The sequence below is a fragment of the Netta rufina genome, assembly GCF_964035555.1.
Source record: "Netta rufina genome assembly, chromosome: 8".
Classification (NCBI taxonomy): domain Eukaryota; kingdom Metazoa; phylum Chordata; class Aves; order Anseriformes; family Anatidae; genus Netta; species Netta rufina.
In genome coordinates this window covers 26,259,553-26,283,483 of record NC_140131.1, presented here as the reverse complement: position 1 = coordinate 26,283,483, position 23,931 = coordinate 26,259,553, and the positions used below count along the sequence as shown (strand labels likewise).

The 23,931-nt window shown below is 35.5% G+C and overlaps 1 protein-coding gene across 1 annotated transcript; it reads left to right on the top strand.

The window, feature by feature from the left end:
- Positions 1-599: 599 nt before the first annotated feature.
- KIF14 (kinesin family member 14) lies at positions 600-22,261 on the top strand (the record flags this gene model as incomplete). Its single annotated transcript, XM_084291189.1, has 29 exons — positions 600-1,693; positions 2,060-2,314; positions 2,899-2,977; positions 3,636-3,734; positions 4,308-4,360; positions 4,946-4,976; positions 5,338-5,445; positions 6,341-6,457; positions 6,971-7,089; positions 7,925-8,097; positions 8,700-8,844; positions 8,946-9,009; positions 9,206-9,390; positions 10,150-10,252; positions 10,471-10,631; positions 11,492-11,639; positions 12,364-12,516; positions 13,130-13,256; positions 13,842-13,935; positions 14,700-14,838; positions 15,343-15,443; positions 16,118-16,212; positions 16,935-17,156; positions 17,317-17,501; positions 18,415-18,573; positions 19,292-19,411; positions 20,912-20,986; positions 21,597-21,735; positions 21,870-22,261. The coding sequence occupies 29 exons, from the start codon at positions 600-602 to the stop codon at positions 22,259-22,261; spliced, it is 4,935 nt and encodes a 1,644-aa protein (XP_084147315.1).
- Between the last annotated feature and the right edge of the window lie 1,670 nt (positions 22,262-23,931).

Here is a 23,931-nt window from a genome sequence, read left to right as displayed (position 1 = left end):
TGACACTGGCTTTCATATATAAGAATCCTGAAAAAAAAAAATCTGTTCTCTGTGTTTGCAGCTTTCCTGGCCCCTGTTAATAACGTTGTTATTCTGTTGTTGTCTGTTAGTTGTCAGGCACCGTCAGTGTGCGTAGTTCTGAGTGCATGGAGGCATGAACTTGAATTCCCTTTACTTGGGAACCATTGGAAATCATTAGGAACAAACGTCTGTGGTCATCTGTGTTACTAAATAATTAGATTGTCCTTCATGTTAAAAGGTGCTGCTTCATGATTCTGAAGCGAATCAGAGAATTCAATAATTGGAATCAAATAGCCTACTGTGGGTAGAGATTGTCATTCAAGTATAGGATGACTTCTTTTCTATTTTTAAGTGCTGGAGGTGAGATGGGGACACTAATTGTTAATGTTTGGGAGCATATATTTACTGCAGAATATGTAAGGAGCTCTTTATGCCCTGAAATATACCTCATGTCTGTCAAAAGCATAAAATTTTTGCTTTGTTTATCCAGGTTCAGTGAGAAGAAGCAATGAGATACAATCTTCTAGGAAAGCTGTTGTATTGGTTATAATCCCAACGTTAACTTGCTTGAAGACAAAATGCCTGATTACAAAGTTCCTGCAAGAAATCCCTCAGAGACACAATGTACTACCACTTCTCAGAGGATTTCTTCACGAAGTGCTCTTACCAGCAGCAAAATGTATGGGCAGCAACTGACATCACAGATGTCAGGAAAAGAAAAAGATGGTCTTCTTTCATCATCTCAGAATAGGACTGAGGAAGTAAATAGCACCTATGTGATATCAGCCTGTAATAATGCGAACGACGCATCAGTTACATTGAAGCCTCAGGACAGATTAACACTCCAGAGGAGAACAAGAGTAAGCAAAAACTTGGTGTCCAGTAGTGAACAATCAGATAACAAAACAAGACAGAGCATAGAAAATACACAAACAGGCAAAAGATGTACTCTACAGAGGCGTGTGAGGACTGGCTCTGTGGAGAAGAGTAAAATTAGTTGGAATGCTGTGCCTGGAATAGAAAATAATGACTTTACTGCAGAAAGAAATTACAAGACTGCGCTTCGACCAAATATTAATAATAATGATACTCGGCATGGTAATCCAAGCTGTAAATTAGCTGAGGGTCAGTCAAATGCGAAGATGCATTTTAACCTGAACAGCAAGGACTTGTTTGGCAATGTTGAAAATGACAAGTGCACACCTGTAAAACGTAAGACAAGCACTGCTGACTCAAAACTTCAAAATGAAGCTCATATATCAGAGCAATTAGTTACCTTAAAGAACATTAATAGGATATCAGGAGAGCAACTGAATGAAAAAGGTGATGTAAATAAGCTAGAGGAAAAGCAAAGGTTACAACACTTAATGATAAAGAATAACAGTTTAGAAAGGCCAAGGATACCAACAAAAGGTTCAACAGAAGGATTTAAGCTTACACCAAAGAACAGCACATTTCAGGATCAGTCATCTCTGTCAGCTTTAAATAAACGACCACTTCATCCTCTGGTGGTGTCAAAAAAGAAAACCAGTGTTTCTAGTTGTCTTGTGAATAGAAGTGCAAAAGAGAAAGTAGAAACGCTTACAGAGAACAATAGCACCAAGGAAGATATTTTCAAAGTAGAAAACAGCAAAGTGACTGTAGCTGTGCGTGTACGGCCTTTCAGTAACAGGTTTGTATCTTGGACTTGTTTCTGATGCTACATAATGCCTTCTTTAGTGTATGTACGTTTCTGTTTTATTTTCTGAATTGTTTGTTTTTCATTAGCCAAATAATATATACTTCAAAATTAGCAAGTATTTCAACATCAAGGTGAAGATTTTAAGAGGAATTCATTTCATGGTAGTTTGGGACTATGCTTTAAATTAGCTAAAGTACTTGAGCTTGAATGTTTTTTACGTTCATCAGACAGGTCTGTTTTTAAACAATGATTACCCAACTTTTTATTTTCATAAGGTGATTGATTGAAATTACTAACTTAAAGCATGTAGCTTATGCCTTTTTATTTTTTTAAATTATGTTTTTTCCTTCTGTCCAGAGAGAAAAATGAAAACTCACTTCCTGTAGTCTCCATGAGTGGCTCGGAGACGGCTGTACGAAATCCAAGCACAAACCAAGTTTACACCTTCAGTTATGACTTCTCTTTCTGGTCTTTTGACAAGTGTCATCCTAATTTTGCAAGCCAAGCAATGATTTATAAAACTTTGGCACTGCCACTCCTAGAAAGAGCTTTTGAGGGATATAACGCTTGTCTTTTTGCTTATGGGCAAACTGGTTCTGGAAAATCATACACGTAAGTTCCTAAAAATAATTGTTAAAATATTGCAGGCACCAATTATTATGCAGTGTGAAGTTATGGGAAGAGATTATATGTAATAGATTTAATAGTTATTAAGTTGTGTTAAAATGTTTTTATACGTTTTAAGACAATATAAATAATGAAAACAATAATATTTAAAACTATTTTCTGCAGTGGCAAAGCTGAGCAGGAAGCATCTAGGCCAGAGGTGGAGAGGGGCTTGCATTACTACACTGACAGGATGCAGAGAATAGGGTATACATACATTTTAGGATATGAAACATCTATGGGTTTCATGTTTATAGTACAATTTACTCATCTTCAGTTACTCTAGGGTTTCTCTTTGCCTTGGCTTTTCTACGTATCAAGGGGTGAAATGGAAATTATAAAAGACCTCAGGTATCATCATGTCCACTCTCCTGCTTAAACACATGCCAACTTAGATGTAGTTTATTTCTGTAACTAGTTGTTTCTATTACTTAAATAAACTTGTGATGTTTTAACTTTAGCTTTACAATTAATATTAAAACTAGCTATAAAGAGAGAGAAAACTGAACTCATGTTTTTTGTAACTACAGGATGATGGGGTTTGATGAAGACCGAGGGATAATTCCAAGACTCTGTGAAGATCTCTTCAGTCAAATGGACAAACAACAGGTAGTATGTTTATACGTTCGAGCTTCTGTTGAATTATGAGGAGACTGGTGCGTTTCAGTATCTTGATAACTGTTTCATTCCTTCTCTTTATACCTTAGTGCTGATCCACTTACTGCTAATGCCTGCATTTTATTGCTGATTGAAATCTTATTTTTGATAGCACATCTGATTAACAGGATTCTCTAGCTAGTCCAAACCAACATTGTTTGCTTCCTGAGTGACAATAACGTACAGAAGAATTAAAGGCATGATAGAATAGAATTCAAAGCATATGAATTAATCTTAAAACATTGTCACGTTGATGTGAAATACGCTTGAATAGTATTCTAATTCTGTTTTCCTAGTTGAGTATTACTGAAACTACTTAAATAAAAATTAAGCAAAGCCCGCCTTAATTCTTGAGGCTTAAAATTTGAGTTGTAAATAATGTATTGTTTCCTTTTCTGTTCTGAGAATAGTTTTTGTGTGTGTGTGTATGATGATCCTTTCCAGAATGATTTAAAGTGTTTTTTCTTTCTGTTTCTCCCCACGTTGATTGGTATAGTAATAGTAATCTTAGAGAATCCTATTGAATAGAAGGATCTGGTAAACTTCCAAAACAGAAAGAATGATGAAATGTTTCTTGGTCTGTATGAGTATTTCTTTTTGTTATTATTAGGTCTTGTATCACCTTGAAATGAGCTATTTTGAAGTTTACAATGAGAAAATTCATGATTTGCTTGTCTTCAAAGCCGAAAACAGACAGAAGAAACAACCAGTAAGTTGCACACAGAAACAAGTATATACACAATCTCAAAATAGTGGCATTTATACTGTAAATAAAAATACACAGATGGCAAGTGATCATTGCTTTGTTATCTAAGTACTTTAAATTGCTGGTGGAATTCCAGGTTAAAAAAAACAAGTCTTAGGACTTCAAACAAAATGTGTGGCACTTCAGAAATGCTAAGCAAAAAATCTTGCTGAAATAGAAGCAAAATAATTCAGTTGAATCTCTAAAAATTGTTAACATCTCGTATCTGCAAAGTGAAGAAGATATTGTCAGCCTTTATGAGAAAGACCTATAGAATATTATTTATCTAGGACATCTTCAGATTATATTGATATAACATACATAATTCAGATTAATATTATTAACATATTAATATAATATAAATATATGGATAATGCATTAAAACTGCATTTCATCCACTAAAATCTCTCTCCTCAGTTCTTGGTCCTACTGAAATGTCAGTTCACTTTGAAAAATATCTGTGTATTTCTCATTTTCTGGGATGCCTGTTTGCTACTGATCCTAACAGTCGTTTTCTTTTTTAACTGTTCTTACCAGCTCCGTGTAAGAGAACACCCGGTGCTAGGACCGTATGTGGAGGACCTAACAGTGTAAGTCTTAACTATTCTCAGGAAATCCTAATTACATCAGGAAGCACTCCCTTTACTGTGGGGATGATGGAGCACTGAAATAGGTTGCACAGAGAGGCTGTAGAGATCTTCAGAATGGCATTGGAGAGCTTCAAAAGCTGCTTGGACATGGTCATGGGCAACCTGCTTTTGGTATCGTTCCCTGAGCAGGGGGACTGGACCAGATGATCTCCAGAGGCCTCTTCTGATCTTGAGCATTCTGTGTTTTTAATAGATCTATGGCATAATCCTGAAACAGTGTGCTGTTATCTTGAGGCTCTGTGAAAGCCTGTTAACTCACGAGTGAATTAAGAAAAATCTTAGTTTCATGCAGTTTTGCAGAAACTCATACCCTAGTTTGACTTGCTGTATTTCCACTGGCCTTAGTATAATTGGAATTATTTTAGTAGGTTTAGAAACAAATGGAAGTCTAAAGACAACAAGAGTTTTCATGGTATATTTGTATTTTGTCTGTAAGTCAGGAAGTGTTTCAAAGCTCATGCTACTGGGAAACTACAGAAAGAAACAGTCTGAATACAAACTTGTTTTTTTTCTCCCCCTCTGTAGGAATGTTGTCAGTTCTTACTCTGACATCCAGGTAAGATTTATTTGGTTATATATCTCCTTGCTGCTTCTGTTGCTGCTGAAAACTCTATTCCATGGAAAGGAATAAAAAAAAAAAACAAACAACAAAACACACTTTACAGGTTGCCCAATATTCTGTGATATTTTGCTTGATGATGGTAAAGTATAAAGAGCACTAGTCCTATGTTGTGGAGCTGAGTAGATGCGTACAGGCATGCGTCACTCTCTTTAAGTGGTTACCTCTTAAACTCAGGTTTTGATTTCTCCCTTATAGAGTCGTCATTTGTGTTAATAACTTCATTTGTAAACATTTTAAACTGCAGTTGATTATTCAAATTACATTTTGGTTTCATGTTCTGGCTTATCTCTTACAGAGTTGGCTTGAACTAGGGAATAAGCAGAGAGCGACAGCTGCTACGGTAATGAATGACAAGAGTTCTAGATCTCATTCTGTCTTCACCCTTGTCATGACACAAACCAAGGTATTGCTGCGTGTGTTTTAATTATCTGTTCAACTTGCATAGTAGAAAATTGTGTGATGCCTAGAGAATTGGCAGAGTATACTTGAATGAGGTGAATAAAGGCCAGTGAATTTTTAACGTCTTTCTCTGCAGCCAACATGTTTCATTTTATGTGCTTTGATGATTACATTCTGTTCTCTCTGTTCTACGTATATTTATAGAAGTAATGTAAATACTCCTAGACTGGCAGATCTAGGAATAGTTTCAAGTAGTTCAGGATATCTCTCACCTATTTGTCTCCAGAATATGGGCACTACATTTTTTTGTTTCTCTTACAGATGTGTAAGAGACAAAACCTGACATTGTAAGATAATCCTGAAAACAGAAGTAGAGCTCCTCAGTAGTCTACACACTGTCAGTTTTCTCTATTTACAAATAACTTGTTTGCTTGTTCTTGGCTGTTCTCATTTTTCAGCCCAATTACCTAGTCTGTCATCCTCCCCTTCACCGTTCTCACCCCTGGATTACTACTTCTCTCAATCAGAATTAGCCTTGAGACTTTTCCACTGACTATTTAACTGATCTTCATTAATGTAAGGCAGTGACAGCCTACTGATTTCTGTGGGTAATGGCCAGAGGCAATAGTCAAACTTCAGCAGCAAACTATGGATTTAAGTGTATCTGGTTTTGTGCAGTTCATGCTTATATAGTTATTCAACTGCAAACACTTAATGCTATGATTAATGGTATAGGTTTAGACACCTTTCAGAAATGTACACAAAGGTGTCCTTGCAAAAAGTAAATTGAAATGTCGATTTTTATTTATGTATTTTTTAAGTGAAAAGTTTGTTGTTTTTTTTGTTTGTCCTCAGGCTTTTTATTTTGATTCAAGTGCAAGCTTCTCTACTTTTTTCAGGTAGGATCTGTGGATGAAGAGCAACGTGACCGTAGTCTTACCAGTCACATAAATCTAATTGATTTAGCAGGCAGTGAATGCTGCTCTACAGCTCAGACCACTGGAGAAAGGCTGAAGGTAAACCACAATTGGAAATGTGTGGAGCAGGGAAAGACAGACTCCACAGAATACCCTTAAACTTCAACTCCCAAATATCCTCACATACCAGGGCTCTTGGGCAAGACACTCCCTCTGCCGTGCGGGCCTGGTGATCATCTGAAAGGAATGAGTGTGAACTGCACGCATGAGCAGCTGTCTTTGCATTTAAGTCTCAGATGCTGTACGCAGAGTTGAGGCTTGCCCCTTTTCTTGGGATTTAGTAAACAGTTCTAGTAAGATCCTTTCTTTCAGTCTGCCTGACTGAAATGATTTAATGGTTCTCAAGACTCTTTAAGACTGGGGTCTCTGTTATTTCCAAGTGAAGATCTAGGATATTCTTGCATTATCTTGTTTTTTAATTGGTGACATTTAATATGGCACATCTGTACTACGCATTGAATAAGCACAATTAACATCGTTAATCAACAGTCATTAACATCACACAAGTAAATAGAATTGTATTATAATTATTCTTATTTTTGCTTTGTGTAGGAGGGTGTGAGTATTAATAAATCACTCCTAACCCTTGGAAGGGTTATTTCTGCACTCTCAAAGCAGTCTCAAAATGGAAAGAAAACTTTCATTCCTTACCGGGAATCTGTCCTTACTTGGTATGTATGCTCCAGAATTTTTTATACAGAAGTAGAGGCCTTTTATATAGAAGTAAAGGCCTTTGCAGGTTGTGGGTTCCCCTTCTGCACAGGAGCCATTTCCCCCTTGACTGCTGTGCAGCCCACCCCTAGACCCCTACTGCAGAAGTAGGGTGATAGGAGAGGCAGAGTAGATGGAGTTATTCCATCTCTGAATTGGGGTCTAGTATGTTCATCACATCTTTTCCTCCATATGCTTCACAAAGAAGTGTGTTACTATGCTTGGCTGATACCACCCTCACTTTAGTATTGTTCCTTGTCTGTCTTACCATGGAACGAATGTTTCAGCTCTTTTGCATCATGTATCACTTGTTTTTCAACTACTTGCTTGTTATGTCATCTTGCATCAAAAACTTTGGTTTTGTAATGCTTCTTGTGTTACTGGTGATGGGTTTGCTAGCAACAGGTTGAAGTGATTTGAACTAAGACAGATGCTTTTAGGTGGCTTAGCACAAAAGTTACTTCCACATCCTAGTGCTAATTTCGCTGTGACATTCAGGTAAGGACAGAGTATGGCTTGCTGTTAGAGCAATTCCCATGTTTCTGCACCCAGTACAAATAGTCTTTCTGCTTAGAAATCTGAAACTCGCATTTCAAGGTGACACATAGAGGGAAGAATAAATCAGATAAAGAACAAACAGGACCTTGGTTTGTACTATAAGTAGCTGTCAATCACTCTCCCACTACTCTCAAAGTTGCAAGACCCTAGGTATTTTGTATTTATTCTGTTCAGATTTAACTTTGATTTCGGTGCTGGGAGGGAGAAAACTAACTTCTGATTTCTGCTCAAATGAAGGTTATTGAAGGAAAGTCTTGGTGGAAATTCACAAACGGCTATGATTGCCACAATAAGTCCAGCTGCCAGCAGCACAGAAGAAACTCTCAGCACTCTTCGCTATGCAAAACAAGCTTGTTCAATTATCAACATTGCTAAAGTAAATGAAGATGTGAATGCCAAGTTAATCAGAGGTGAGGTTGACATCTGCAGCATTTAATAGCTTTTTTTCATTTCTGTCTGATTTTAACTTATTACTCGTAAGAAAGATTATTACTAATAATTGTGCTGACTGACCACTGGTTTATTTACTCCTCTAATGTTTGCTAGTCAAGATTTTTATAAGTTACACACACTGTCATCTTTGAGACAGTTTTGCTGTTTCATTAACTTTTTAAAAATTGATTTAATTCATAAATAATACTCTGGTATGCCCCAATGATGCTTACTGCTGAGTATTATTTGTGTTCAGTTTTTCTTAACACACTAATCAGGTGCCTTGTGATTTTTGAATACAAAAATCTTTCCTCTCTGGTTTTCATGTATAATCCTGCAACTAGTCTAACAGGATATCTTCTTTGTAATTCTACTTGTCTTTGTGAGTTGTGTTTATATTTTTTTTTCCTTTCCAAAGACAGTATCTTGGGCAACAGTTGAGAACCTTTAACAGGGAAAGATGTTTTGCTTTTAATTAGATACAAGGATAAATTTTCTAATATTGTACTGAAATGTCTAAATACTATTTTATCTGTGATTTGTGTCTGTATGTACTGTGTTTTTGGTTTGTCTAATATAGAATTGAAAGCTGAAATTGAAAAACTGAAGGCACAGAAAAGTGCTCAGAACACTGATCCTGAAAAATACAGGCGTTATTTGCAGGAAATAACATCTCTGAGGATGAAATTGCATCAACAGGAGAGGGACACAGCAGAAATGCAAAGGTGGGACAGTCAATAACATCTTTTAAAAAAGCAAGTGGGAAAATCTCTATGGTTTACTTTTGCTCCTAAGACAGTGTTATTTTTCCCCTTAATATGTTAAGGGCCTGGAAAGAAAAACTTGAGCAAGCAGAAAAGAGGAAATTAGAAGATATAAAGGAATTGCAGGTATGTTTTCTTTCTTCCACTTGTCCCTTCACTTTACATAGGAGCTAGGACAGAAAAAAATAACATCGGTGATTCTTGCAGAAGAATTAGAGTAGTTCAAAGATTTGGTTTCATGAATGCTGTTCTTTTAACAGATTAATAGATATTTGGATACACAAAGTAAATTGTCTTTTTTGCTGGTATCTCTTTTATCTAGAAAGCAGGAATTGCATTCAAAATGGACAATCACTTACCAAACCTTGTTAATCTCAGTGAAGATCCCCAGCTTTCTGAGGTGCTGTTGTATATGATTAAAGAAGGAGAAACTACAGTTGGAAGGTATACACCGAATTCAAAACATGATATCCAGCTTTCTGGAGTGCTAATTGCTGATGACCATTGGTACGTAGTATTCTTTGATTTTGTTTTTCTTATACTTAGATCAGAAGTATCTCCTGCTCTGGCCTTTCTCCTACTTTTGGAGTCGCTCTTCCTTCTAACAAAATATGGTTTTCTAACTAGGGAAGATATTATTGAAGGATAATTTTTGTATTCTTCAGTGACTAAGGTAACTTCCTTCTATTTCTCCCTAGAAATCTGTTAACCAAGGTAGTTTAACTTCTTAGTATATTTTGTTAGTGGAGTGAAATCTTCTGTTCATGTAGAAATTCTGGAGAAGGACGTGATCAAATGGTGCTGTCTATAACTCTCCCATTCAACTTAATGTAATAGTGAAATGCCTTTACAATTTTCAATTAAAACTGAAACTAGAGAACAACTTGGCCAGCTTTCTGAAATGTTTGAAGTGCATCCTGTGCTATGGATCCTAGACAGAATGCTTGAGGAAGTTTAACGAATCAATTACTGAAAATAGGAAAGACCTGGATGTGTTGAGAAATTACGCTTTATCAAAGAAATGCTCAGATGACAGGGTATCATAATGATTTTTTTTAGTAGAAGGTTCTTAAATTTAAGTACAGATTCTCTTCCAACATACAGGTCACTCAGGAGTTATGTATAATGTAACTAAACAGGAAGAAGACACTCTACACGTAGAAAAAGGATAACAGCACACTATGTACAGCATGATTTTTATACATTAAGAAACATCGCTTACAATTAACATAAGCTACTGATACCACAAATGTTTCTTGTTTTCAGTGTTATAAAAAATAACCTTGGCCAAGTGAGTATTATTCCACGGAGAGAAGCAAAGACATATGTAAATGGGAAATGCATTTTAGACCCGACAGTTCTGCATCATGTAAGTAATTGACTTGGTAAAAGAAGAATATAAGCATATGTAGATTTTGTAGCTGTATTAATGTTACAATTTCAGACTAAAGGTTTTCTAAGAGGGCTCTGAAACCTTTAAATACTTCTGTGTTCCCCTTCAATTTCTACTCCTACCTTCTCTGTTTCAAGCCTATAAATATAGAAGTTACAGAACGAACCTTTTTTTTTTTTTTTTTTCTCCTGTAGGGTGATCGAGTGATCCTTGGGGGAGACCATTATTTCAGGTTTAATCATCCAGTAGAGGTTCAGAAAGTTAAAAGGCCATCTTGTGGGACTACACTTTTGCATGATGGTCCTAAAGATTTTGAATTTGCAAAGAACGAGCTGCTTATTGCACAGAAAACTCAGTAAGCATTGTATCTTTTTATCCTAAGAATAAATTCACAGTTGTTAATGCAACTATGCAATAACTTTACTAAGAAACTTAAGATCGTTAATTATTTCACTGTACATGAAAGCTGGAAAACAGTGCTTATTTTTAATTCATTCTATAATGGAAATGTAAGTCCCAGACTTAGCTGAAGTGAATGTGTGTGTGTATATTATATATATATAAATAATATGAGGTGATCACTACAATGCAGTTCACTTGTCAAGAAAACAGACCACCATTTAAGAAACACTAAGCTACAGAGGTCCACAGAGTAGTTTATCTCCTTAGTTGCATTTCTCCCCAGGCACATAATGAGTCAGAAATTGACTTCTGATGTTTCAGAGAATGGCACAAAGCTGAAAAGCAAACATGCTATGAAAGGAGATGAGAGACCAAAGTTATGACCTTGGTTGTCTGTGATAGTGGAGAATTTGAGGTAGTGCAATGTTATTCGTAGTTGCTTCTTTCCTGGGAGTTAATAAGTGTGAGTCTCATTGACTTAAAATATACTTTTCCTCATCTTAGTGTGATTTAGCAAGTTTCTATGATATTTTTTAATTTTGCAACATAAAGATAATACAATAAATTTGGAAATCAAGTGGAGTGTGAAATACTAGGATTTTTTTCTTTTTCACCTGTGTCTGTTTCCCCTATGAAATCAAAAATACCTACGTAAAAAATAAAAGTTGTGAAATACATTTTCACTGTTAAGTTTGGAGGCTGTAGAGTCTCATTCACTTCCTGTTATGATGGAAGTGAATGAGAATATAATCCGTATGCAAGTTGTAAGAGATTAAAGCCAGCATTTCATGTGTATGATATTTCCGTTTGTAGGCTTGAATCAGAAATTGAAGAGGCACGACTCAAAGCCAAGGAAGAAATGATGCAAAGTGTCCAAATAGCAAAAGAGATGGTTCAGCAAGAACTGACATCACAAAAAGAAGCTTATGAAAGCAAAATAAAATCACTGGAAGCAGAGGTGGTAAGTTGCCTTAGCATCATTGTATAAAACATAGCAGTAAAGTACAGTAAGTCAGAAGGTAATGAAACAGAAGCAGTGGTATGTGGGGATTTATTGGTTGTGTTTTATGTGGTGGTTATTGTTCTTTTTTTTTCTTGCTTATCGTAACATTGTCTTAGGGAGCTATTAAACATATATACATAAATAAAGTCACTGTTGCTAACACAAGAAGTTGTAAAGTAGATATCCCCTTCAGAATTATTTTAGTGATTTTGGTTTATAGGATTAGTTAGAAATTAAAATATTAATCCAGTGTGAATTTGATAAGGATGTAACTTGTGATTTTTTGCATGCAGATTTTCTTCTATGTAAATTACTACAATTTTAGTGTTTTAGTGAACATGTTTTTTTTCTGCTAAGTTTGCATGCTCATTTGTTATATAATGTAAAAATATTTACAAGACTATTATTCTGTATATAATTGTGCATCATGGCAAAACAATAATAAAGATGGAGTACTTTATTTCTTAAATGTGCTATAGATGGCATAATGTGATGCTTGTGAAACTTTCATTGCTTTCATTCATATAACCTTTCATTGCTGGCAGTGGGCTTGAGTAGTCCACAGGAGCTGCATATTCTCAACGTATTGAAGTAAAAATAAACCTTAATATCTGCTTACAGGGTGGATCAGAAATGCTGTACAAGTAGTATACCTCCTTTTGTCTGTCCTTTATTATGTTAGAGAGAAGAATCTCGTAAGAAGCAAATGCAAGAACTGAAAAACCAAAAAGCTGCAACTAAAATACAGGAGCTAGAGAAGGCAAAGCAAACTCTTGAGCTAGAATTACACTTCAACAAGAAGCGTTTGGAAGTGGAGACCTTAGCTACCAAGCAGGTATTTAAAAACAAACAAACAAAACAAACCCGAAGCTTTTTAGGTGATAAACCTGGTCTTTTAAATAAATCATTGCACCACATGAAATGTTTGTTTTTTGGGCAGAAGGGGAGGGATGACACAGTGGCTTGGGGGAGTCTTTTTCTGAGTATTTTTCTTCTGTGTGGGTTTTTCACAAATAACTATATTGCTTACCTTTTGAGTATGCTATTGCACATGCTTTGGAGATGAGAAATAACAAGGTCAGTACTAGTTTATGTCACATGAACCATTTTGCTCGTACGCCAAAAGGTACGACTCTAACAATTAATGTGGTGGTAATGTTTTTTGGCTGGTATTCATATATCTGACTTCTGCAACAAATTCTATTTCACATTTTTAATGTTACATCATTTTCATTTTAATATTTCTTTTAAGAATTTGAATATGTAAGTAAAACAAGAAAATTGTTGAAGTTTAAACATGAAGGGCTTCATACTGATGCCAGATGCGGAAGATAAGTTTCATTCTGCTCTAATAGTCCTTAAAATGACAGCAACAAAACTATTTCACATAAGTAAACACCATTGAGTGTGATAGGCTTCTTTGTTTTTTTTTTTTTCCTCTTTCTCAGGCTCTGGAAGATCATAGTATTCATCACGCAAAGATACTTCAAGCTCTGGAAGCTGAGAAACAGAAGATTGCTGAAGAAATACAAACCCTTCAGAAGAACCGTGGAAGTGGGAATAAAACTATGACTAGTACGTGTGTACATAACATTGCAGGAGCAATGCTGACTTCTTGCTTAGTGGACTTGGATTTAGTGGCTGTGGACCCTTTTTTTTCTTCCTCTAACACTTCTCTAACAGTCTGGAACAATGAGAGCCTTATGGTTCCTATGATCCTTTACCTTCTTAAGCAATGTTTATCAGACAGTGCGAAGAGATCTGTTCTAATCAAAAGTCAGGGTGGTTTGGCAGATATACATGCAGTCTGCATTTTCCCCTATTACTTAAAAGCCCTTCCTCTGTCTGGCTGAACTAGTTAAGATTTTAACTCACTGGGGAAACTAGACTAACAATTGTTTCTGTTTAGTTTCCTACCTCTTAGTAGCGTGCTACGTAGTATCTAGTGTTATGTCTCTATTTCTGAAATCCCCTTGATAACACTTCAAAAAAGAACACATATTGGCTGGGAAGGCCTTTTTTCTTTTTTCCTTTTTTTCCCCTCCCAAGCTATTGAGAGAGCTACTAATAGCTAAACTCTATTTGATTTTTTTTAAACGTTTAGCTGTTGCAAAGTGTTGTTTGATCAGTTTAATCAATATGTCCTATATTCTTTATTAGTTCCTCTTAACTGGAATTCTTTGAAGTTATCTGTGATGATCAAAGAGGCCAACACCATTAGTAATGAACTAGGGAAAAACACTGTTTTCTGCAGGTGAGCATCTGAGTGGATTTATACAAGTATGGTGGGGATGCTGGAAGTGCACTGTACTGTTTGTTTTTCTTGTAACAGCTTTTTGTTAAACTGAACATGACATTCCATTTTTCTCAACTAGGTTTAGTGTAGTGTGTAGCTTAGCAATGTTGGTTTGAAGTGTGTTTTTTTATTAAGACTTTAAATGTTTACATTAGACAATTCATTTTGGATCACATGTGCTTTGGAGGTGAATCTCATGATATCTATGTCCATCATGCTTTGTTTTGCTTATTAAAGCAGTCCTAAAACACACAGTAAATACCTCAGAACATGCAAACAGCAGATAGCAAGAATTCAGATCCATTGTATTCTATAGATCTCTTGCTGTGCTGTGTTACTTGTCGGTCATAGCTGAAGAGAGCGTTCTAGAAGTTGATCCCTATAATGGCCAGGTGTTCTTAGCAGGAGAATAAGAACTCTGCCAGTAGGGTTCTGTAGCATATATTTAGTTCTGAGTTTCTTGAGAACCAGGAATTTGTATGCTAGTACTGACTTCTTTCTCTGATTTCAGAGATTCCTTTTTTGTTTTTCATAAAAATAAGTTTAGTGGCTGATACTTAATGTTTGTGTGTTGTGAGAAATTTGATGTCCCAGGCTTGGATTACTGGGCTTGTTATCAACTTCTTTATTTGATCCTTCCTGCAAATATTTTATTTTTGAAACATGAATTAGTGTTTTTATACTTAGTTGTCATTATTTTTTAAACTTTCTCAAATTCTTAGGCACGACAAAGTTGATGATAAAACAGGAACAGTATCTTCTATTCAAGTGCAGGTTCGTAATATCAAACTGGGAATAGCAACTTTCTGGAGCCTGGAGAAATTTGAATGCAAACTAGCAGCAATGAAAGAACTCTATGAGGTCAGTAAGAACTAAGGAAAAAACACTAATAATTTGTAGTGTTTTCTCAAAGAGAGTACAATAATCTTATAGGATGGGAAGCTTGGTGTTTTTTTTTTCAATGTGTTCTTAATTTTATTTTTATTTTTTAAACGTGTGCTCCTTTATTACTCAGAAGGCATATGAGAGCTCTGAAAAACTGTATTTTTTTCTAAACTTGGTATTCCTATATCTCAGATGCCAGATAGTTGGTTGTCTTTGCTAAACATTGTATTTATTTATTTTTAATCAATTATTTATTTATTTATAGTTTTTTTTATATATATATATATTTAAATTATTTAGCAATTACATCTCAACGTAGCTTGCAGTCCATTATCTTCTAGACTACATCTATCCTAACAAAAAGAAAAACATTGAATCTGCTATTGTACAGTCAAAATGTTGACTTCATCTACGGGTTGTATGCTTCATTGTCACTCTATTTCTGCTTAACACTCCTCCTCTGTTTTCTTTGTTTTCCAGAGTAATGATAACAATAAAGCTGCTGATGTGTTTTATGACCCTGCTGATGAGTGGGAACCTGACCTTTCGGATGCCTCAGTTTCCTCTCTTTCCAGGAGAAGGTGATAATTTGTAGCTCCTTCAGCTATGCTTGAAAGAAAGCAGAAGTTAATTTGTATAATTATGTAAACGTGCTTTTCTGCCACTCATATAACTTTTTATTTACGAATTCTTCTTCTTCTACCTTTTTATAGTGCCAAACTTATAAATTAAGTGAAAAGTTATGTAACCATTTGTGAGGAGTGAGGAAAGTTAAAGCACAGGTAAAACAAGTCAGGCAGTACCAAGGGCTCAGCTTAAACACAGCTCCCAAAATGAGTGGCGGAGTTCCTTCTGAGTCTCCTTCCAGCTGTTTCACAACTTAAAGGTTGGCTGAGGCTTCTCAAATTGCTCTCTTATCAAGAACTGGCCTTGGGTGCCAGGGACTAAGTAAGCAACCAGAGCCAGCCTAAAGAAGTTTTTGGCTTGTCTGATGGTGGAGAGCTTTGTGGAATGTATCTGTTTTACCAAGAAAAAAAAACTTCCCATTTGGCTTTACAGAAGCAATTTAGTCTGTCCAACAAACAAGATCGAAAAGAGTACATATACAACTTTTAATATAAAAAGAATATATTATAAAAAGTACATATAAATATTTTTTGTCTGGTGGTTGTTAATATTCATTGCGTCTTCAGTGGGCGCTAGGGGAGAGGTTGGTTTTTTGTCTTTTATGTTTTTCTTCTCTCATCCTTTCTAGAAGTAGAAGTTTAATGAAGAACAAGAGAATTTCTAGATGTTTGTCTGGTATACAATTGCAACCAACCCATGATACACAAACTTCCTATATTTCAGGTATTTATTGATATACAGGTAGATCACCTTTCATTTCATACTGAGAACTTGATGAAAATAATATCTGTATAAAACACATGTACTTCTAATACTTATTTTTAAAAACATATGTAAAAAAGTGTGGGCCAGAGAACAAACCGGAAAATGTCTTGTTTGTAATGTATTCAAGCTGATAATATCAAGCTGTTAACAGTAGATCTTTTTTTGGTTTCTCTGATTGTTTTTTTAGAGTGAAAACTTCCTAACCATCACTCTCAGCCCTGTTGAAAGAGTTTTACTTAAAACATTACCCCATCCTTAACTAAGCAGTTTTACTGGAGATGAGTATAATTCATGTAACAAATTGCCTGAGGCTGAATCCTGATACAATTATTTGGAGACTGTGCTTGAGTTGTTGCTATTCATTTAACTGCTAAGGTTTCCCCTAGCTCTTTGTCAGGTTTTATCTATTTTTTTTTTTTTGGTGAAAAACTAGATGCTTCAGGCTTCCAAATGTTTTTATGGAGTTATTTTAGATTGGCTGAGGTTTATTTTCTGTGTCTCTGTAGGTTCCATTATTGAAAAAGATGGATTAATGTTAAAGAATTTCACTGGGGAATTTCTTTGTACTAACTGAATCTAAAAACTATGTAGAATTACAAAATAGCCATTATATGGATTTTCTGACTGCTTATTCTTGTGAAGAGTTTCTTGCCAATGTATTTTACTTTTTCACCTTACAGGTTCACAGAGTAAATCCAGCATATGCCCAAACTTCTCTGAATCACTTCTTCCTGGAATTTGCAAAGAATCTATAAGTTCAGCTTTAGATTTACTGGAACAGAATCATGAAGGGAGAAAGAGCATAGCAGATCATCTCCTAAGGAATTTGTTTACCATTTTCTCTGGAGTTTCTGCCATTTCAAAAGCCTATGAACAGCAAGATGAAGAATGTCAAAAAAATTGTAAGTCTCACTTTCATAACTATTGAAGTAAACATTATTAAACGTCTTGTTTTGTCTTTTGGACTTATAAGCATTCATCTGTTTGCTGAGGGAGAGAATAAATATTCCTACTTTTATTTGCAGAGCAGACCTGCTGATAGATCTCCTATTTCTTTTTTAGTTTTCTCTACTGATCATGCTGCTCAGTCCTACAGCATCAAAATTACCTCTGTGTTTGGCCAGCTTGTGGTTCTAGTCAAGGTTTGGCTTAACCATGTGCAAAAGTGCCCTAGCTCTGTGAAGACTGATGAAGAATTGAAACAGGAAGTAAAGAACCTGGGAGGCTATTTACAGTTACTGTTGCAGGTAAAGTATATATTTTGGAAGAAAATATAATTCAGCTGCTGCGTGTAGAGAAGTTCTGTGCATTAAAATAATATAGACTACAGATGGGCTAAACACAGTTAAATATCCAGCATATAAAACAACAAATGGACAGACCTACGGAAAATGAATAGCAAAGGGTATGTTTGTACCAGCTAAACTGGTACTATTTTTTTTTTTTTTTGCGAGTTCAGTGTGATGTAGACTTCTGTGTCTAGGCCCTGACAACAGCAAAAGCTTGTCAGTATGCTGTCAGTCCTGATCTGGTAGGTTCTACGTCCCAAGAATGGCACAGAATCAATGTGATGCATTGCTTTTGTTGTGGGTGGATGGGGTGGTGTTTTTATTTTTTTTGTTTGTGTTTTTAACTATAAAATTAGAATTACTATAGCTGCTATTAATTGGATCATACCCGTATTTCTTTGAGTCACGCAGGTATCCTAAAAAGTATCTGTAATTCATATACCAGTTTTATCTGACAATTGAGCAAATCCTTCAAAGTGATGATAGGAATGCCACTTAGCCCTCTTGTTTTCCATGAAGGTAAAAGGGGAAAATAAAATATGCAGTGACAAGAGTGGTTGCTAGTTTGTATTCTGGAAAGTGCTACTGTTTATGGATTTATAAAACCAGTCACTGGTAAATGTTATTCCTGGTACAGCCTTGTGAAGAGTAATTCTATTTTAATTGTGTAGTATAATGATACCATTTTTCTTTATGGCTGCATTGGCTTCTCTTCTAGATGTAGTAGATAAGTCATTAGAAGTGGGAAGATAGAAAGCTGAAAACATACTAAACTATCATGCAGTGCAAACTCTTGCATCGTAGAAGTCTTGTGCTGTTAGACCAGTGATACTTGCTAGTTTCAGTGAATGGTAACGCTTTTGTTTCTAAGGGATGTTCTTCAGATATTTCCTCAATGGTAACAGAAGCACAGAGCAAAGTGAACGAAGCAGTAAAACAAACAATTAAATGCATAGGACACTTGGCAGTATTCACAAGAACTGATATTTCCATTTTTGAAGAGAACGACATTCCTGCAACTGGTCTACAGGTGAAAAAATTTTTGTTAGAAATAATGACTTTGTAGATGAGTATCAAAAATACTTGAGCATGAAAACATTACGTTTATTCCAAATGATATCTTTGTTTTTTTTCCTTTGTATTCTTTGTGCTTCTGTATCCTAGGATACAGCACTAAATAATGAAGTAATTTACATGTTGACATTCACTTTTTTTTTCAAGTAAACAAGCTCATAATTATAATGGTTATATAAAACAATTTGATCAATTAAGTGTTTTCAGTTTATTTAATACTACTTTTTTTTTTCCTCTGGAGGAAAAAATGTGTTAATATAAAAATGTGTTAATGCCCTGAATGTTTTTGAAATAAAAAACAATGAAACAAAAATCCCAGACTTGTAAGTTTGTTTAACTTTCATCTACAAGCAAGAAGAAATGCTGTGCTTTTAGGGTTGCATCTCTGCAGAGATTGCACAAGTACACCTACTTCAATAGAATTCAACACTTATATGAATAATCTGGCTGAATACCACACCCAATTTTTAGAAATCTGAAGAAAATTGGGGAAAAAGAGGTTAGAGTGCTGAGCCACTGTGATCTGAGAATCACATGTGTCTGAATAGGCCAGTGCTGAACAATTCGCACCCCACACCCCCAAATTGTTCTTAGTCCATTATGGAAAATCTATTTTAGCTTCTAGGCCTAATCAACTCCTTTAATCATTATGTTTTGAACCTTTATTTTAAAAGGACTTCGTACTTGCTGTTTATGATGGAGTAGGTTTGGGGCTGGACTTTCTTACGGATACAGTACAGGAAAAAGCAAGAATGGTGCAGAAAGAACTATTGAAACAACATCCACAAAATGAGGTGAGATTTCAAGAAGATTGTAAACAACTGATAGATTTTTAGAGGCACTTGATCATATTTTTTATCTTTCAGCTGTTCTTTCTAGAAAGATTGTGTGGAATGCTATTACAGTTGAACAGAAGTTTGAGATGGGTGATGCCAGTCTTGCAGATTTTTTTTTTTTTTTCCAGTGTTTAGCCTTTCACCCATATGTAATCTGAACATTTAAATGTATTTAATTCAGAGTAATTTCTGAATTGAAGGGCGCTTTGGGGACGTGTTGAATAGAATTTCGTAGTGTAATCATGAGGAAGAAGGAGAATACAAAAAACTTTCACAAAGATGCCACTGGACAAAATGGTGAAGATGCCATTTTTTATTCTGTATACTGTTTTTAAGTTGTTTTGTATAAAACAAACAAACAAAAAAAACACTTAGTAATGTCTTATGATCCTAAAAGTTAATTGCTATTTTATAATGATAATAGCAAACACCTCTATTTCCTACACTGTTATTGTTGAGAAGACGATGAAGTTTAAAAGACTTTTTTTTGGTAGACTTTATTTTGTCACATATGGTTCTTTTGCTCCTAGTCCCAAACAATGTGCTGTCTAAATATTAAAATAGTTCAGTGTTATCTTTTAACATTTTTTGTACAGTCAAGACCAATGGTGGCAGTGTACCTGTATCTGAGCAATCCTGTCTTGTGCCATGGATTTCTCTTTTTTTTTTTTTTTTTCTGTCAAAGCTGATAAACTTGCAGGGCTGTGGCCAGTAAGAAAGTCTGAATAGTGAGTTGGGTTAGATGTGATACGTATTTCTGAAGAATTTATTTCTGTTCAAAAGTAGATAATAAATGATCTGGAGTAAATAGTTCATATCAGTTGGAAAAGAGTGATAAACTGCTAGTTTCAAGGAAAGCAAAAATTTCTTTTTACTCAGATTTTCACTGTTTCTTAATCCTACAGGTAGCAGTGAAACTGTCCCATGTCTTTTATATTCCTGTCTACTTAACTCCAAAACATTTCATGTTTCTAGCAAAAAGAATCAAGCAGTCTACTTTATCAATATTTCTGTTCACTTGCAGCAGATTCTTATCGACTAGCAGGGATCCTGTAGATGCTTGTTGTTGGCTGAGCTAATGTTTTAGCTAATGTCTCCAGCTAGTGCGAAGTTGCAAAGAGAACACAAAGGTGTTAGCTAAGAGCTTACCCCTGCCACTTAGAATGGCAGTGATACAAAAATTACAGGAGAACCTTTCTTTAGTGAGCACTTATTTTGCTCATTTGACTCTCCTGTGTTAAGGGGGTTATATGAAGTCTTGCAGATATGTGAACAGGTAGACAACGTTGTTAATAATTTTATTTGAAAAATGCATGTCATCTTGCAGAAACTTTGCTCTTGCTTTTGAATGTTTTCCTCGTCAGCATGCTGGTGTTCATTGTTATGCTTCTAAAAGATTCACGTACTTTTACTGTGCCTTGAATGAAGTGTGCAATACAATTAAAAATTCTTTTGTAGATTCAAAATCGAATAAGGGATGATGCTGTGGCATTAGCCAGGTTCCTTGAAAATAACATCTCTTCTTGCAGAAAGGTAAGGGAAATGTTTCACCTAATGTGGGCTTTGAAGCTGGGTTTTAAATGTAACGGATGCACTTAACAAATCTGAAACTACCTGGATCTGAAATTGCTATATTTACAGTTTCATGATGACAATTCCTGCTCAGTGGCATTCTTGTGATTGGAACATTGCAGCTGTTCTAGCCACTGCATTTCCCCTCAAAGATGCTTGGTTTTCATTTTACTTGGTGTTTCTAGAGGTACTTGTAGCTTATCCTCATGTATTTGTGTTTATTATGAACACCCTGAAGTTCAGTAATGCTAGGGTAATAATGGTATAAATAGCTACTGCAATATTTTATGCACACAGCTATTGATATTTTGAATTAAAATGCAGGACAGATGTTTTAAAATGCCATTAAGAGCATTTTTGGGAGTTAGTTTATTTACAGTTTTTTTCTCTTTTCCTTCTTTCAATGATGTGCACTTCTTTCCAGAGCTGTCTTATGTACTGTAACTTAATATCACTTTCATACTATATTTCAGTGGCCTGTTTTGTGTGACTAAATCCATAATAATGTATTAACTATTAAACATTCCTGTCATGTGCTTGGGCCTTGTAAAATTGCTTTTTATTAATACAGAAAGAAATAGAATCTCAGTTACCAGAAGAAGATTATGTGTATATGGAAATCAAGAGAAGTACTAAGATCGCTGTGAAATATTTGGAATTGGAGCAGTGCCTCGCTGAAGTCTATCAGATCGTTTCTTCTACATTACAAGGTATTTACCTGGGTTATTGCCTGTCTTGCTAATAACATGTAGACTAAAGGAGACATGTATAGCAAGAGGAAGGGAAGACTGGTCTCTTTTTGCAGAATATCGCATTTAATTCTTACAGTTTTTGTTTCTCATAGGGTCATTCAGAAACACAAGCCCTCTCAGGAGCTTTGCAGGAGAGATTTGTTTCATAGCTGGATGTTTGTACAATTATTTCAATTCACTTCCTTTGGCTTCTACTTCTACAAACAATCCTATCCAGAGAACACCCATGCCATTTATGAACTTGGATGAATTGGACTCTCTGGTTGATTCCCTTATTGTGAATTTTGAACTTGACCAAGGGCAGCAAAATCTGAAATCTCAGCCTCTGTGTAATGAAACTACTGAGACCGAAGGAAGACAAAGTGAAGCAGGTGGAGATGAATTTGCTTCGAAACTGAAGGGGATTCCAAAACACACACATAAACTCCAGTCACCACCTACGTTTCCAGAGGAGCTCTCACTTGGCAAGATACAGTGGGTATAAAATACTACTATCAAGAATTCAGGGAAACTCTACGAGGGGAAAGTAATATATCACAAAAAATATCTTTAGTGGTTTTGTAGTCCATTGAAAAATCTTGGCCTGAAGTAACAGTGATAATGCTCTTCAACTCATTCTAAAGTAAGTTCATGAGGTGTGGTGTTGCTAGAGGTTATCTTTGCTCAGATGACTTTCAGTATTAATTCACAGTGCATTAGAAGCATAGCTCTTCCTAAATAATATGCGAGTTATCCCATGATGCTGTGGAGAGTCGCACTGATAAGCAATCTACAAGTAAAACTAGAATGTATGTATTAGAGATGTAGGGCTGGGTGGGGTTCAAGTTCCACACTTTCAAGATAAAAAAATTGAGGCAAAGATGTATCATAACCAAATCTACACGCATCGCTAAACATCCTTCACAGGTATTCTGTAAATCTAGATGACTCTGTACTCAGGAATTGTAACAAAACTCCCAGTGATAAATGCAGACAAGATTCATTCATGTCACTGATGCTGGAATTTAAGTCTGAGAGGATGTTGTGCTCCACTGCTTCCGTGTCACCTGTTGGATTAGCTTACCATTCTGCCTCCAGAAGTTAACGTGGTGCTATGGCCTAGGCTTAACTGTGCTACTCTGAGCTATTTACAAGACTATTGCTGTATGTTACTCAATATGTTTCTCATGTTCCTTTGTTACTTGTACTGGGCTGTGATTCAGTGAAAGAATAGGGAGCAGATCTTTGTTTTTGCCTTTTGTGGATTGTTTCCTATACTTTTTGCTTTTAGAATGACAGCAACATTACACGTGGACCTTCATTAGGCTAAACCAGTGACTTTGCCAGTCAACTACTACCTTGTGCTTTTTACTGTAGATATAGTTTATCATGTACCTTTAGTCTGTTGGCTGAAGCCATTGAAAGCTAACTGCAAGGATGAAAATGTTTTAAGAATATTTATTCCTTAATACTGGGTTCTAGGAGGCCTAGACCTCACACATCTTGTTCATAATCATGCTGAGAAAATTGGGAGCTGACACTTAAATGTTTTTTGTTTATTTCAAAGCTTCTGAGCCAGGTATTCATAGCTACCATCTTTCCTTCTGAGAGAAGAGACACAGCATCTTGAGAGATTCAGTCAGTGAGAACAGTTCAGGCTCTTAAAACCATTTTCTACAAATGGACTACGTTGAAGAGAATCAGTCATCGTTTTTCTGTGATAACTTTCATAGTAGTAACCAATGCTGTCATTCGGTGTTTTTGTGCTTATCTGCCGTGATGGAAATGTGGAAAGGTAATTATGCTGTTATGGTAATTATCCATAACCCATACATCTTTTTCTGAAGATTAGTGTACCTTAATATTTTGTCCAAAAATGTCTTGCAGTGCGGTTCTACCATGAAAATTAATTGACACTTTTTATCTGCTAACGTTTATTTCACATGAGGTGCAGTGTTGCTTAGTTGCTTTCTTTAGAGACATTTACAAGTCTGCTCAGGGGTTAATAAAGTCTATTCAGTTATTCAGATTTTTATGCTTTTAAGTGTGAATACAATCCTGGTATATTTATACTTCTGTAAATGTACAATTTTGTATTTGGCTAAAAATTTTAAAAACATTTGTGGTTCTTCTGAATCATGTATCTAAGTGCAAGCATTGTGAAACTAAATCATG